Consider the following 16,376-nt stretch of genomic DNA (forward strand, 5'->3'; position numbering starts at 1 on the left):
TAACGACACTTGCCAGTAACAGTCTGATTAAATATCGACGAACATTTGACAGGACATACAGGACAATTTTATGTAGCTTCAGCTATTGTCGTCTGTGCACCAAACACGTGCTGATTTTACGCCGCTTCTATCACAAATTTCATTTCCATACCATTTTGCGGAGTGAGTGATTGAGTACAGTTTTACGGCGCAGTCAACAATTTCCCAGTTATATTGCAGCGGTCTGTAAAGTCGGGTCTAGTACAGAAAAAGCAGTGATAAACAGCATGAGCATATATCTACGCAACTGGGAACCGATGACGTGTCAACCAAGCCAGCGAGACTGACCAGCCGACGCCCGGCGTTAGTCGCCTCTTACCACAAACCGAGATGCTCAAGATTAATATAAAATCCAAATCTCCATAGGGCCATGTTGTTGTGAGAAACCTGTGGTGAAGTATGTCAAAACTGAAACCCATAGCTGCCAGCTCCAGCCTTCTTACTGTCCAAACTTGAATGAAACTTCAGTGTATTATACTGAACATCATTGAAAACGCACCACCCCTAAAATTGTGGATTTCTAAGAGCAGAAGTGAGCAATCTATGTAAATTTTACATATTTGTGTAGACCAATGTTTGATAAAGAAAAGAAGCAAAAAACAATCAAGCAAAACAGTGAAGATTTAATGCAGCTGACAATGAAATAAAGATGGGGTCAAAATGAAAAGTCAGTAGCGTGTATGACCCCCGTTAGCAGCAACACAAGCTGTGCAACGTCTCCTCATTGAACGGATAAGTCTCTGAATAAAGTCCTGAGGCACTGCATTCCACTCTTGCTGCAAGGCATTGTCGAGTTCCCCAAGGTTGTTGATCTGCGGACGACGTGCGAGGCGTTTGCCGATGTAATCCCACAAGTGTTCGATGGGTGACAAATCTGGTGACAATGCAGGCCAATGAAGTAGAGGAATGTTGTTGTTAGCCAGATACTGTATCGAAACACGTGCAGTGTGGGCTCGTGCATTGTCATGTTGAAATGTGTGCAGATCTTGATGCTGGTGAAAGAAGGGAACGACGTTGTTCTGAAGAATGTTGTCACGGTAGTAAACGGCATTCACTCTGCCACGACAAACAATCAGAGCGGTTCTGTGGTGATAACTTATCCCTCCCCACACCATAATGCTGCCCCCACCCCACCGATCGGTTTGCACAACACAATCCTGATGATAACGTTCACCCCGTCGACGCCATACCCGTAGACGCCCGTCAGCATTTCGCAAGTGAAAACGCGACTCGTCGGAGAACACCACACCATGCCAACGTCGTAACAACCACACACGATGCTGTTCAGCCCATTGTCGGCGTTCACGGCGATGCCTGTCAGTCAGGATGGGTCCAACGTAAGGGCGTCGACAACGTAACCCTGCCGCACGGAGACGGCGTCGGACGGTGGAAGCGCTGATCAAACCACGTCGACCCTGGACAGCGTTGGCGGTTCTGGCAGCGGGCAAGGTTCGATCCCGAATATGGCGCCGTACAATGTCTCGATCTTGACGAGGGGTGGTAACACGTGCCTGACCTGGGCGTTGCCGGTCCCTGCTGGTTCCTGTTTGTTGGTATCTGTTAGCAAGCCTCAGAATGGTCGAATGATGACACCCAAATCGTCGTGCAATGTTTCTGCTTGAAGCGCCGACCTGCAACATACCCAAGGCCTGTTCTCGTTCCTCTGGTGACAATCTTGGCATGGCGAAAAAACTTTACTTACGAAAGTACTGCGAAAATGAGAACGGTTTTGTGCCGAAGGTCATTTATACCCCTGAACAGCATGCTTTCTGCATGCAATTTGTGCCCTTCGTGTGTGATGTGCATGAATTTTGTTGTTTTCATGTGATGTGTTCGATGATGTGTTCGAACGATCCGTTTTTTACTGTAGAGCGTTATTTACGATCTAGTGTGTTATTATCAAAATTCCCACCATTAATTTTCCATTTCCAAAAGATTCTATAGCCTTATTTCAAAATTTACAGGTGGTGCGTTTTCAATGATGTTCAGTATATATCGGTATCCTCGTGCCATGGCTAGGCTGGTGGTTAAAGCGGTCGCTCGTCACGTGGCAGACCTGGGTTCGATCCCGATCATGGTTACAATGTGTGAAGCTAATTTCTGGTGGCACTCGACCTGATATTGTTGGAATATTTCAGGTGAATTTGACAATCAGGAAGAATGAAAATGAATCGTCCAATGAGAACATTGTTGAAAGGTAAGCACGTGCTTAACACGTGTAACTCGTAGTCAGTTGTGACGTCAGGAATTGTGTCCACTAGTACATGAATAAGATTACAGGAATTCCCTGGTGGGTTTTGTCTGTCAAACCATGTTTCAGAGTCCAATAACGAGGTAGATTGTGAAAGAAAGATTTATCGACTTAGTCAGTCACTATGAATGAAGTGACAATCACTCCTGTGAGATCGGACCACTGCTAAATTATACAGACGAAAGTCATGATTTGATTTTTTTATTCTCTTGTTTTAGTTCTTCAGGCTTTCGTTTTGAACGTCTTATTGTCCTGATCGCGTTCGATAATCTCAGAGCTGGGTAGCCCCCACTAATTAGCATGGCTGTATACCCCCAGCAGTTGTCTCCCTTACCTCAGCTTGGTGGAAAGTAATATCATTAGGGTATGTCTCAAGTTACATGCATGGACCTAAATACACAGCAGTTGTCTCCCCTGATGTTCCGAGGGCCGATTTTACCCTATGAATAACAGTAGATATTTTCCAAAGAAGGAGAATGGTTATTCAGGGGAGGTGACTGCACCTTAAGGGGAGATAAATAATCCTAGATAGGGCAATACAGGGCGTTAGTCGAATGCTGATGGGCTGAAGAATTACCAGTCAGTAAGACAACAGTATATGAAGGGCAATGTCTGCATCGAGAGAAGATACGCAAAATCAAGGGAGATAACTGTATATTAAGGGAAAAGTGCATCAAAAAGAGGCACGTATAAATCGGGAGATACCTATATATAAAGGGAAATAACTATACATGAAGGGACAACTTATCAATCAGGAGAGATAACTCTATTTGAAGATATACCAGGGGAGACAACTGTCTCTGAACACAGCGGAAAGTGGTTGTACACAACTACCCAGGTAGGCGTAGCTGAGGAACAAGCTAAAATCAAACGAAAATTTTGATGTGTCTAATAAAATGGACATAATCACAACCTTGTACAAAAAATGATCAATAAAATATAAGTAGATTGTATACGATATGGTAGTCCAAGAGCCCCTGCTGCAGGCTCAGGGTGGACATCTTGTTGGGTCGGATTTGATCTCCTGCACAGTTAGTCTAACATGCTCACTGTAAACCTTCTCCCGGTAGTAAACACAATCACTGAGTATTTTATCATACGCTTGTGTCAGTTGAGGAATGTGTTATGCAAGTTGTACAGATTGTAATTCCTGACTTCTGCAAATTGCCATGGAGAATGACACAAGCTTAAGTCTAGGCTTGTCATGAAAAGACCAGACACTGAAACAGTTAACATAACTGACGTGTCGCCTTTTGTGGCATAGTTCACAGTAGATGCTGCCAGCGAGAGACAAGACAAACCAGAGATGGAAAGGACAGAAGACACACAAAAGAAGATGGTGAAAAAGACGAATACAGCTTGCACAGATATGCAGACTACTTCACTGCTCAACTACTTCTACAGAAAGGAAACAATGCAACTGACACTGACAGATCACTGTGACGGTCTTCAGGGATGGAGGGGGAAATGTTGTTGCCGGACAAGATGGCTATTTATGCTGACATCATTAAATGCTTGGACCCCCAGTCTGATTTCTGATCTGTATGCTATGATACATATTGACTGACAAGTCAGCTGTGGGGCCTACTGGACACACTGACCAGTAGTGATGACCTCAGTGCAGATATAATAGGTCATGATACTGACACATGCAGAAAGGATGATGAACTTCTGGACTACAAATACGAGTCTAGCTACAGTGAGGATACACAGAATGTAAAGTGAATTCCTGGTACGTGAATCGAGGAATGAACTTCTGGACTACAAATACGAGTCTGGCTACAGTGAGGATATACAGAATGTAAAGTGAATTCCTGGTACACGGATCAAGGCCTGAATTTCTGGACTACAGTGTCAGTGACAACGACGAGTGCAGTCTACGGTGTAAATACAGAGAAGGGCTATGTACAGTACAGACATTCCACATCTAGCAGCACTGACTGCTAGTGTTTTCATTTTCAGCATCAAGATAGCACTAAAAAGATATCAAGGTATAAAACATGCATCTCTCGCTCAAATTCATGATCTGCCAAACGAATCCTGTCAACCTGACTGGAAACCCTGTCTAGTTCTGTATTTTCTCTAAACATCATGCCTCACATTTACTGAATATTTTCAGGTCTTTGAATTACGACTCAACAAACTGCAAATCATATTTTGTATGGAGATGGTGAATGTGGGCGAGAGATGTCGTAACACGGTTCAACAACAATAATACTGACATGTAGCACATGACCTGGGGATCAGACAACGAACAACACTGTTGTTCCTCACTCACAACACAGTGCACAACCTTGGGATGATAACAATGAACAACACAGATGAACATCACATATTGGGGCTGGACTAAATATCATGGTATCTATGTATAGTCAATATAGTTAAAACAGCTGGAAAATGCTTTTGATATAAAACACTGAGATTGTTGCCATTGTCTCTCAGTACACCAGATACAGGTTGTCTCGAGGAGACCTTTCTCACACTTAAAGTCTTCAATGACAGAACAGGATATCTGCTGACCTTTGTCATTAGTGACACATTGTCTGTCTCTCAGACCGAGTCTCTTGGTCTGTCACAACTCTCTCACACCAGGTCCTGCGGTGTGTCACAAATCCCTCTGACGAGGTCTTGTGGTCTGCCACAACTTTGTAAGACCAGATACATTACATACCCGGTCTCTGGTCTTTGTATTTTGACTGATGTGTAGTCTGATGTGTCACAGACCTTCTCCTGCCACAAAGAGAATCAATATTGTCTGTGATCAGATATATCACAGACCTTGTCTGATTCATCAGTTAGGAAACACTCACAACATCTGACATGATACGAAGGAAACTCATTTGTCCATCTTAGCAACAGTTTGTGTAAAATCATCTGTAGTCATATATACCAGACATTCATGTTTCTGTCTTCAAGAAAGGTTTGTTCTTCTGTTTGAACATGGTAGTCAGTACGCACTGACTGATACAGATCTCCACTTGTTTGATGCATGTGTCTGTGTCCGCACTGTCCTACACCAACACAATCACATAGATTATGACCTTCACCACTGACACATGAGCTAAACGTGTCTTCAGCCACACACACGTCTGCAGTTTCTGTGGAGACTCCATGAGAGAAAGCACTATAGCATGAGACACAGATGCCTAGTGTTGGCAGTCAACAAGGCTTGATGTGTCAGAAATGGTCTACAAGTACTGACACACTGTTCTTACTGACATGGCCCTGGGTCACACCCTCTATCCCCGCCAGCGACATGTTCTGCCACTTGGTTGGCTGACCTGAAAATCAGATAAACAAAAATATCTTTGAAATATGTAACATCTTCAGGATTACTAAAAATATGTGATGCTTTTAGAAAACAACTGGACTTTGAGATGTTTGTTAAAAAGATGACTTTGACCAAAGCAACATTTTGAAACCAACATTTTAAAATAAACAATAGCTGGAATATTCAATATATTTAAATGATTTGAGATACAACATATCATAATACAAAAACATCTTTGAAATATCTTGAGCCATGCACAAAACATAAGATGCTTTGACGAGACAAACGTCACCATAAGATGTTTGTCAAAAAAACATGACTTATAGATTAAACAACCACAAGATCAACAACACTTTTAGATTTAGCACCACTTTAAGATTAAACAAAACTGAAAAAGACAACACTCTGAGATTTATATTCAGTGAAGGTGAACAAAAATTTTAGCCAACATAACTTTCAACAAAGCTGAGATGACAACACAGATAATATGAGATGCTCACCTGAGGGTGAGTCGCTGGACTTGAGCGCGAAGGACCAACTCTCTGGGTTGACCGAGGCGCAGTGAGGGAGTCTCAACTCTACCGGGGTGTTAAACTTGAGTCCATGAGGGCCACACATCACTAGGGGGCTGAGGAGAGTCTCACCTGGAGGAAACAGAAACACAGACAAGCGTGCATGAGTGTGTTTTTCGCAATATTCCAGCAATATCCTAGGCCATATGACAGTAGTGTCTCAAGTCTAGGACAGGAGATCCAGTAAGTGATACTCTGTAAGCATGAATTAATGGGATATGGAGACACACCCAAAACGTTGTCTTTACACACAAGCAACGGAAGCTACATCCTGTAGTCAGCTGAAGACAAAGAACCATCAGACAAACAAGAGATGATTGATTTACCTTTATCTTTGTCCAAGGGCGGCAGTATACTGTTGTCTCGACACACCTTGAAGTAAATCTCCTGCTTTATTCCTTCGTGAATAGCTCCCTTGGGTATCACAATGCTCACCCCTGTGTCACACATAGGAACAGATCAGTAAACTCACATCCAACACAGATATGTGTCCAAATGTGTTTGAGGATGAAAATAATACAATTGTATTCAAGGATGTAAAACACGAATTTAAATTGTTTGCAGATTTAAAGAATATGTTTAAACACGTTTGAGAATGTGATTAAATCTGGCAAGAAAAAAAGCAAAGAAGAAGCATACAACACCAAAGAATATGAAATAGACCACACTTCACATGAAGATGAGTTGACTTTAAACATACAGACTGTCAGAAATCGGAAGCCTGTCTCAAGAAATATGTTTTTCACATGTCACATGTTGACTTGGAAGTAGAGTCCATGAGTGGACAATTTAAAGATTGTATACCTGTTTCCCTGGATTCCAGCACCCCACCGTCAGCATCAAAAACTCCCCTGGCCGTGGCCACCACTGTGTGCCGTTCATCCACGTCTTGGTGGAAGTCACTCCTGAAAACAGAGTTCTCCACAAGATCAGCAACTATCTGAATGTCACAAAATACATATCTTAGACTTGCTGGCACTTGGTGCAGGCTGTTGTACCTGATACAATGTTGTACTGGTTCAGGTTATTGTAGCTGATGCAATGTTGTACTGATGCAGGCTGTTGTACCTGATACAATGATGTACTGGTGCAGGCTGTTGTAGAGGATACAATGTTGTACTGGTTCAGGTTATTGTAGCTGATGCAATGTTGTACTGGTGCAGGCTGTTGTACCTGATACAATGTTGTACTGGTTCAGGTTATTGTACCTGATACAATGATGTACTGGTGCAGGCTGTTGTACCTGATACAATGTTGTACTGGTTCAGGTTATTGTAGCTGATGCAATGTTGTACTGATGCAGGCTGTTGTACCTGATACAATGATGTACTGGTGCAGGCTGTTGTAGAGGATACAATGTTGCACTGGTTGAGGCTATTGTAGCTGATACAATGTTGTACTGATGCATGCTGTTGTACCTGATACAATGATGTACTGGTGTAGGCTGTTGTAGAGGATACAATGTTGTACTGGTGCAGGTTATTGTAGCTGGTACATTGATGTACTGGTGCAGGCTGTTGTAGCTGATATAATGATGTACTGGTGCAGGCTGTTGTAGCTGATACAATGTAGTACTAGTGCAGGCTGTTGTAGCTGATACAATGTAGTACTAGTGCAGGCTGTTGTAGCTGATACAATGTTGTACTGGTGCAGGCTGTTGTAGCTGATACAATGTAGTACTAGTGCAGGCTGTTGTAGCTGATACAATGTTGTACTGGTGCAGGTTATTGTAGCTGATACAATGTAGTACTGGTGCAGGCTGTTGTAGCTGATACAATGTAGTACTAGTGCAGGCTGTTGTAGCTGATACAATGTTGTACTGGTGCAGGCTGTTGTAGCTGATACAATGTAGTACTAGTGCAGGCTGTTGTAGCTGATACAATGTTGTACTGGTGCAGGCTGTTGTAGCTGATACAATGTAGTACTAGTGCAGGCTGTTGTAGCTGATACAATGTTGTACTGGTGTAGTCTGTTGTAGCTGATATAATGATATACTGGTGCAGGCTATTATAGCTGATACATTGATGTACTGGTGCAGGCTACTTTAGCTCATACAATGATGTACTGGTGCAGGCTATTGTAGCTGATACAATGATGTACTGTTACAGGCTATTGTAACTGACAAAATAATGCACTGTTACAGGCAATCGCAGGTAACACAACATTGTTTTGTAGCTTACACAATGTTTCACTGTTACAGGCCATTGTATCTAGCACAATGATGCACTATTACAGGCTGTTGTAGCTATCACAACAATGCAATATTACAGACACTTGTAGCTAACACAACAATGCCGTTTTACAGGCTATTGTTGCTCACACAAAGCTGCACTTATACAGACTATTGCAGGTAACACAATGATGCATTGTTACAGGCAATTTTACCTACCACAATGATGCCTTGTTACAGGCTATTGTTGTTTACACAATGATGCCTTGTTACAGGCTATTGTTGTATACACAATGATGAACTATTACAAGCTATTGCAGCTAGCACAATGATGTCCTGTTATGGGCTATTGTAGCTAACAATATTGCACTGTTACAGGCTATTGTAGCTTACACAATTCTGCCCTGTTACAGGCTATTGTAGTTTACACAATGATGCACTGTTACAGGCTATTGTAGCTGACACAAAGATTCACTGTTACAGGCTATTGTAGCTTACACAATGATGCACAGCTACAGGCTATTGTAGCAACCACAATGATGCACTGTTACAGGATATTGTAGCTTACACAATGATGCACTGTTACAGGCTCTTGTAGCTGACACAAAGATTCACTGTTACAGGCTATTGTAGCTTACACAATGTTTATCTGTTACACGCCGTTGTAGCTACCACAAAGATGCCCTCTTACAGGCTAGTGTAGTAAACACCACTGTTCAAAACACATATAGCATCAGTACACACACGGCTGCACTTCTACACACTACTATAGTGACACATTGTGTTACACAAAGTGTTTCACACAACTATCTGCACACTAGTTTTGATATAAGTACTTGTGCAATGTATGCTATTTCACAATATAGTTCATTTCTAGCTCATATCGAGGCCTAGGTCATGTCAAGGTCTCTTCTAGGCAATGTCATCTCTCTTTACAGACGTGCCAATCTAAATGGTGAGAAGGTATTTAATATATTCTGGTCGTAGATAAATGGTTCTAGCTACGCATGTGCTTCAAGAGATTTTTGAGTGAGAGTGAGTGAGTGTCTTACCCCAATATTACCGTTTCCGGGGTCGAAACGCTGTCCGACGTACCACCACCATCCGTGTCACCTGACCTATCTGAGTTAGCCTCGCTTTCATTCACACTAGCCTCACTCTCAATATCTCTAGCCTCATTCCCATTGCCCTTAGCCTCATTCTGATTATCCTTAGCCTCGCTTTGGTGTTTGTCGGTATCAGCAGCTTTCCCATTGTAAGAGTTGAAGTTTGGAGGGGGAGGGAGTGGTGGAGGGGGGTGTTTGACGGTGGGGGGTGTTGTTTGAGGAAGGAGGGGAGGGGGTGGAGGAGGAGGGGGGAGAGAGGGAGGGGGAGGTCGGGAAGTGGGTCCCTTCCTGAAGCAGAGTAGAGAAGAAAGACACAGAGTAAATACATGAGAGATGGCAAACAAGGCAAGCCTACGATCCCTAGCAACCTGAGGGAGATCCACAAGCTATCCCCTAACGATACAGAGCAACCTCACACACAGCACTAGTTAGCAAGCCTGGTAACCATGGTAATTTGACAGGGCAGGTTAGTAGCAAGCCAAGAATCACACCAGGTTAGTTAAACAATCTCTACAGTTACTGTAATGAGTTACGGCTTCACTGGAAAGTGAGTTGCCTTATGGCCTACCTCTGAGACAATATCTTACACAATTCAACAGTTACAACAATTATTGAAAATAAATAGAAACTATCTGTAAAAGCAAATCAGTGAGATCACTTACAAATAATAACACATTACTTAGGAATGCTAAAGGTTGATGCTTACATCACTAGTCAGGAGACTAGAGAAATACAGTAATAGGAAATGAAGGAAAAAATGAAAATGAAAAGCATGAAAAACATTTGGCTCTATCTTTTGAAACTGATTGGGTAAGCTCCTATGTTGAATGGAACCAACCAAGCAGACACTGGGAGACACAGCTATACTAAAGCAGAAAGTCTACAGCCATCCCCCCAACAACTCACTTTACACTCTCGGAGATGATCCTCGCCATATTGGCCGCAGGTTTGCTGGGGCTTGGAGGAGATGAGGATGTTGGTTTGCGGTATGTCTCGAAGGCGCTGCTCCGCTGCTCTGGGGGAGCAGGTGGTGGTGGGGGTAGGGGTTTCTCCTGACTTCGGTCTCTGTAGAGTATATAAATAACATGTATGACAATCCTGCTGCAACAAGGGGAGGTAATCTATTTGTAACAAAAGAGAAGAAATCCATGCATAACTATTAGAGAAAAATCCATTAAAGACAAGGGGAGAAAATCCAATAAAAAGGCAATGCAATAAAAGGAGTAGGCAATCCATCTATATCAAAGGGAGGCAATTCATTTAAAACACTGGCACAATCCTTGAATAAGGACAGGCAATTTGTAATATTGTACATTATGAAAACAGATATAAAGGTAGGTAACAACCAGCATAGGTTTGATCATTTAACAAGGAAGACAATTCTTTAATGAAAATGGGATCATCTTTCAATAAAGGGAGATAATTCTTCCAATCACAAATTAGAAAAATAACTGCTATTTGTGTCAAATGAATGTCACTTTTAGAAGAAAAATAGGAAGCTTGGCAAAACCAGCTGATGAGGCAGCTTCTCGGTGTATACAGTTACAGCAGAATACTCAAGTCAAGAGATTAGATAACATCTGTATACAACAGTACAGCAGAATACTCAAGTCAAGAGATAAGATAACATACATCTGTATACAACAGTACAAGGTTTATCTGCACTCTACTGGTGGATGAGATCCCGGGCTACCTCTACACCTGCATGCATGGAGTTAGTACATAGCTACATCTGTATACTGTATAGTTATCCATATAGTATATATACGTATATATCGGCCTGTACACCATGCCAGGATATACAAGAACACTCTGTTCTTCTCAGCCATTGTCAGTTTATGTTTACCACAGTCCTTCATGTGATAATACAACAACCTTGAACATTCAGTCTCACAACACACCTGTTAGTTATATTCAAGTGTCACGTCAAGAACAAATTTCAACAAACTTTAATATCTTATTTTACTGTTACGATTTGTCCACATATCTACATATTGAGACATCCTTGGTCTCCCAAGTCAGCTGTGCAATCCTCTGGTGAAAACACTTGTACAATCATCAGGCAAGAAGAACTGAATAATTCTCAGGCGAGAAGAACTAGATAATCCTGTGTCCAGATGAGCTAGATAATCCTTTGAACAGGGATGGCAACAGGTTAAAGTCATTTCCGCAGAAAGTCAGCTCTGGGTCTGAGGGCCGCAGACACCTCACATGGTCCAGGATCAATAGATTTGAGTTTAAAAATATGTAAATTTACTGAAAATTGCTGTTCCTGTTTGACAAGAAGAGCTAGATAATCCTCTCACTAGAAAACGTTGATAATCCTCAGACTAGAAAAGCAATGGAAAAGAAGAGTTCTCACATCAGAAGCATAACCCAAGAAAACAAGATAATCCTAATATCAAAGATAACATCAGAGATATATAATCTTCAGATCAAACATCTACATACTCTTGAGACCAAAGAGCTATATAATATTTAGAGCAGAAGAGCTAAATAATCTTCACATCTTCCTCATACCCAAGACCAAGATAATCCTCACATTTTGTTCATACTCAAGACCAAGATAATCCTCACATCTTGTTCATACCCAAGACCAAGAAAATCCTCACATCTTGCTCATATCCAAGACTACGATAATCCTCACAACTTGCTCATACCCAAGGCCAAGACAATCCTCACATCTTGCTCATAACCAAGACTACAATAATCCTCACAACTTGCTAATACCCAAGGCCAAGACAATCCTCACATCTTGTTCATACCCAAGACTACGATAATCCTCACAACTTGCTCATACTCAAGACTATGATAATCCTCACATCTTGTTCATACCCAAGACTATGATAATCCTCACATCTTGCTCATACCCAAGACAAAGATAATCATCACATCTTGCTCATACCCAAGACCAAGATAATCCTCACATCGTGTTCATACCCAAGACCAAGATAATCCTCACATCTTGTTCATACCCAAGACCAAGATAATACTCACATTTTGTTCATACTCAAGACAAAGATAATCCTCACAACTTGTTCATACCCAAGACCAAGAAAATCCTCACATCTTGCTCATACCCAAGACAAAGATAATCATCACATCTTGCTCATACTCAAGACCAAGATAATACTCACATTTTGTTCATACCCAAGACAAAGATAATCATCACATCTTGCTCATATCCAAGACAAAGATAATCATCACATCTTGCTCATATCCAAGACCAAGATAATCCTCACATCTTGTCCACACCCAAGACCAATATAATCCTCACATCTTGCTCATACCCAAGACCAAGATAATCCTCACATCTTGCACATACCCAAGACCAAGACAATCATCACATCTTGCTCATACCCAAGACCAAGACAATCATCACATCTTGTTCATACCCAAGACCAAGATAATCCTCACAACTTGTTCATACCCAAGACCAAGAAAATCATCACATCTTGCTCATACCCAAGACAAAGATAATCATCACATCTTGTTCATACCCAAGACAAAGATAATCCTCACATCTTGCACATACCCAAGACAAAGACAATCATCACATCTTGCTCATACCCAAGACAAAGATAATCCTCACATCTTGCACATACCTAAGACCAAGACAATCCTCACATCTTGCTCATACCCAAGACCAAGATAATCCTCACATCTTGCTCATACCCAAGACCAAGACAATCCTCACATCTTGCTCATACCCAAGACCAAGACAATCCTCACATCTTGCTCATACCCAAAGACCAAGATAATCCTCACACCTTGCTCATACCCAAGACCAAGACTATGATAATCCTCAGGTCAACAATGGCGTGGTCTCTGAATTACCAGATCAATCAAACACTAATCAGGTGAGGACAGAATTATGATGATCACAGCCACAGAACCATATTGCTGATCAAATAAGTAATTAGACAAGGTAAGCGCTGCCTGCCAGCCAAGACGTTCATCAGTGTCCCGTCACATATTTAAGTGGGTCATGTGAAATTGAACAAGCAGTGAGAAGGAAGCAGTGCACACAGCAGTAAGGTCAAGGTCCCACCTGCACCACGTTGTTGAAGACGTTGGTGCTGCAGTGTGCCGTCAGTGCAGATGAAACAAGACCAGCTTGTAAGCAGCAAATGTAATAATGGTTACAGATGCAGCAGTCTTCACTGCTCAATGTTCCTCCAAGACAGCAGAACATTCAACAGCAGCAGAGCTTGAGTGCAGTCCAAGAGAGCAACAGAATACATCTAAGGTTCTGCCTTGCCCAGTAACATACAAGCAAGGGATTTAGAAACAGGTTAACAGCATATCAATGCTGGTACTGACAGGTATGAAAGAGTCTATTTAAGAAGTCAAGAGCAGGTCTTGTCCCTGCCACATCTATGGAGCTGTTCAACAATCCCTGAGTATTCTGTTGCATCTCATGACTGAACATGTAGAGGCTGGTTATAGTTTGGTGTGCCCTGCCCCCGAAGTAGCAAGTTACCCCTGGAGCAGCTCCTGAGAGCTGGAGATGGATCTCCGCGAGCCGTAGAAGCCCGGGGTGATGAGTCGCTTGTAGGACTCAAAGTTCTCCTTTCTACTGTCCAGAGCCCAGCTTATATGTTTCTGGGACTTGGAGGTGGGATTGGCTAAATCTGCTAAACCAGGCTCGGACCTAGCTCGTATACGAGTATTTTGTAATGATCTTTCTTCTAGTTCCGCCTCATCTGTCCTGAAAGTCAAACACTGTCACATGAAACACACACGCATATTGTACGGGACTCCTATGAAGCTTTGGGATGGCAAGTAGGATACACTTAAGTCAGTGAACATTGCTTTGTATTGCTATAAACCAGCCAAAAGCTGTGGATGAGAATGTTGCAGGATTCGAAGTGGGTGTTTTAGTTTATAGAGGATAGGGAAGCAGTGTGTTAGTCTAGAGGGTTCTTGCTGAGGGAAGGTGATCATTTGGTGATGTGGGTCCCATGTGATGTGATGTGAATGAAACTACATAAATGTACAGTGTTCCCAGAAATTATTGAGAAAATCTTTGTTTTTTTTCTAATGATGCTAAGATTGGAAAAAGGGCTTTCACTATGCACTAAGCACACTAAATAAGGGAGACAACTCTTGAAGGCTTAGAAGGCAGCTCATTACGTCAAGAGTTATCTCCCTTGTCTGGGCAGACGGCTTCCTGTGTTGACATGGCAGAATTTACAGCAAGAGAGAAAAGAAAGCTCATTCTAGATGATTTTGAAAGGGGTGAGGCTGATGCTAAAGTGTTAGCTTGTAGACATGGTATTCCTCTGTCTACAGTTTACAGAACTTTGAAGTATATTCAAACAGGAACCGGGATAGAGCACAAAGCAGGGGCAGGTCGGCCTAGGAAATTCAGTGTTGCGGATCGCCGAAGACTTGGGCAGATTGTGAGTAGGGGCAAATTGCAAAGTGTTGAGAACATCAGAAATGAAATGATTAGCAGAGGAAGTCCTCAGGTATGCAATGAAACAGTTGGGCAGGAATTACAGAGACTTAATTGGGTGAAAAAACGTGGAATTCCCTCGCCGTTGATGAAAGATGCACAAAAGGAAAAACGTTTAAACTGGTGTCAGGCTCATGAAAATCAAGATTGGGATAATGTTTTCTTTTCGGATGAAAGTTCTGTTTGGCTTTTCCCTAATTGTGTGAAAATTTGGTCCAAAGATACTGTCAAACCTATCTACCAGCGACCAAAACAGCCCGAAGTTTCACATGTGGGGTGGCATATCGGCTCGCGGAGTGACGCCATTGTGTGTTTTCACGGGAAACTTGACAAAAGAAAGATACGTTGACATTCTAAATGGTCACCTTCTTCCGACAGCACAAACATTGTATGAAGATGATTGGATTTTCCAGCATGATAATGACCCAAAACACACTGCGCGATACACAAAACAGTGGTTGTCGGGCGAAAATGTTCAAGTTTTAGACTGGCCCAGTTACAGCCCAGACCTAAATCCAATTGAGAATGTGTGGGGAGTCATGAAGGAAAAGAATAAACCGAAAGGGACTGAGAAATATTGAAGATATGAAGGCCGAGGTGGTCCAATATTGGGATACCCTGTCACACGATTACCTACAGACTTTGCTGGGTAGTGTGCCTAGGCGTATTCAGGCATGCATTGCTGAGCGAGGAGGTCTAACAAAGTACTAAAACAAGACTGAGACTGTAAAAGGATGATGTTTTAACATGTTTATGTAAGTAAAACGCCAGAAGTTAATAAACGTAATGAGTTACATGACGCAACATGATTCTCAATAATTTCTGGGAATACTATATATGTTTAGAGAAACGTATCAGTGAATGCATCTTGATGACATTGTTTCCACCTGATAACTGATGAATACAAGTCTATGTAGGACTCCATGTCCTGCACCTTGTTCCTCAAAGTGATCATAGCGCTAAGATTGTAATTCCCATACTACGATCCCATACTTTAAAATAGCGCTAAGATCATAATTGTCATACTAAGATCCCATACTTTAACATAGAGCTAAGATCGTAATTCTCACACTAAGATCCCATACGTTAACATAGACTTATTATGATCGCTTTGAGGAACGATTCCCTAATCAACTGCTGGCCGACATACCTACCACAACAGATCCAGGCACAATGCTGGACAGGCAAACTTTGACTAAATATTGGTACTCACGACTCATTTCTCAGACAAATACATACAAATGACTGTATGGGGTGTAGGTGTTTAGAGAAGGACTGTATGGGGTTTAGGTGTTTAGAGAAGTACTGTATGGGGTGTAGGTGTTTAGAGAAGGACCGTATGGGGTGTAGGTGTTTAGAAGGACTGTATGGGGTGTAGGTGTTTAGAGAAGGACTGCCTGGGGTGAAGTTGTTTAGAGAAGGAATGTTTGGGGTGTATGTGTTTAGAGAAGGACTGTATGGGGTGTAGGTGTTTAGAGAAGGACTGCCTGGGGTGTAGGTGTTTAG

At 42.1% G+C, this 16,376-nt stretch overlaps 1 protein-coding gene across 12 annotated transcripts in view; it reads right to left on the reverse strand.

The window, feature by feature from the left end:
• Nucleotides 1-2,480: 2,480 nt before the first annotated feature.
• LOC137260490 (tight junction protein ZO-1-like) overlaps nucleotides 2,481-16,376 on the reverse strand; it is a 127,578-nt gene continuing 113,682 nt past the window's right edge. For all 12 annotated transcript variants that reach the window (XM_067798156.1, XM_067798167.1, XM_067798165.1 and 9 more), the window contains 7 exons: nucleotides 13,893-14,120; nucleotides 10,316-10,474; nucleotides 9,356-9,697; nucleotides 6,938-7,038; nucleotides 6,460-6,570; nucleotides 6,062-6,205; nucleotides 2,481-5,571 (listed from right to left, as the gene is read on the reverse strand). In XM_067798156.1, the coding sequence (XP_067654257.1) occupies nucleotides 5,468-5,571; nucleotides 6,062-6,205; nucleotides 6,460-6,570; nucleotides 6,938-7,038; nucleotides 9,356-9,697; nucleotides 10,316-10,474; nucleotides 13,893-14,120 (1,189 nt within the window). In that variant the 3' untranslated portion in view covers nucleotides 2,481-5,467. The remainder of the gene's footprint in view (nucleotides 5,572-6,061; nucleotides 6,206-6,459; nucleotides 6,571-6,937; nucleotides 7,039-9,355; nucleotides 9,698-10,315; nucleotides 10,475-13,892; nucleotides 14,121-16,376) is intronic.

Source organism: Haliotis asinina, chromosome 13 (genome assembly GCF_037392515.1).
Source record: "Haliotis asinina isolate JCU_RB_2024 chromosome 13, JCU_Hal_asi_v2, whole genome shotgun sequence".
Classification (NCBI taxonomy): Eukaryota; Metazoa; Mollusca; class Gastropoda; order Lepetellida; family Haliotidae; genus Haliotis; species Haliotis asinina.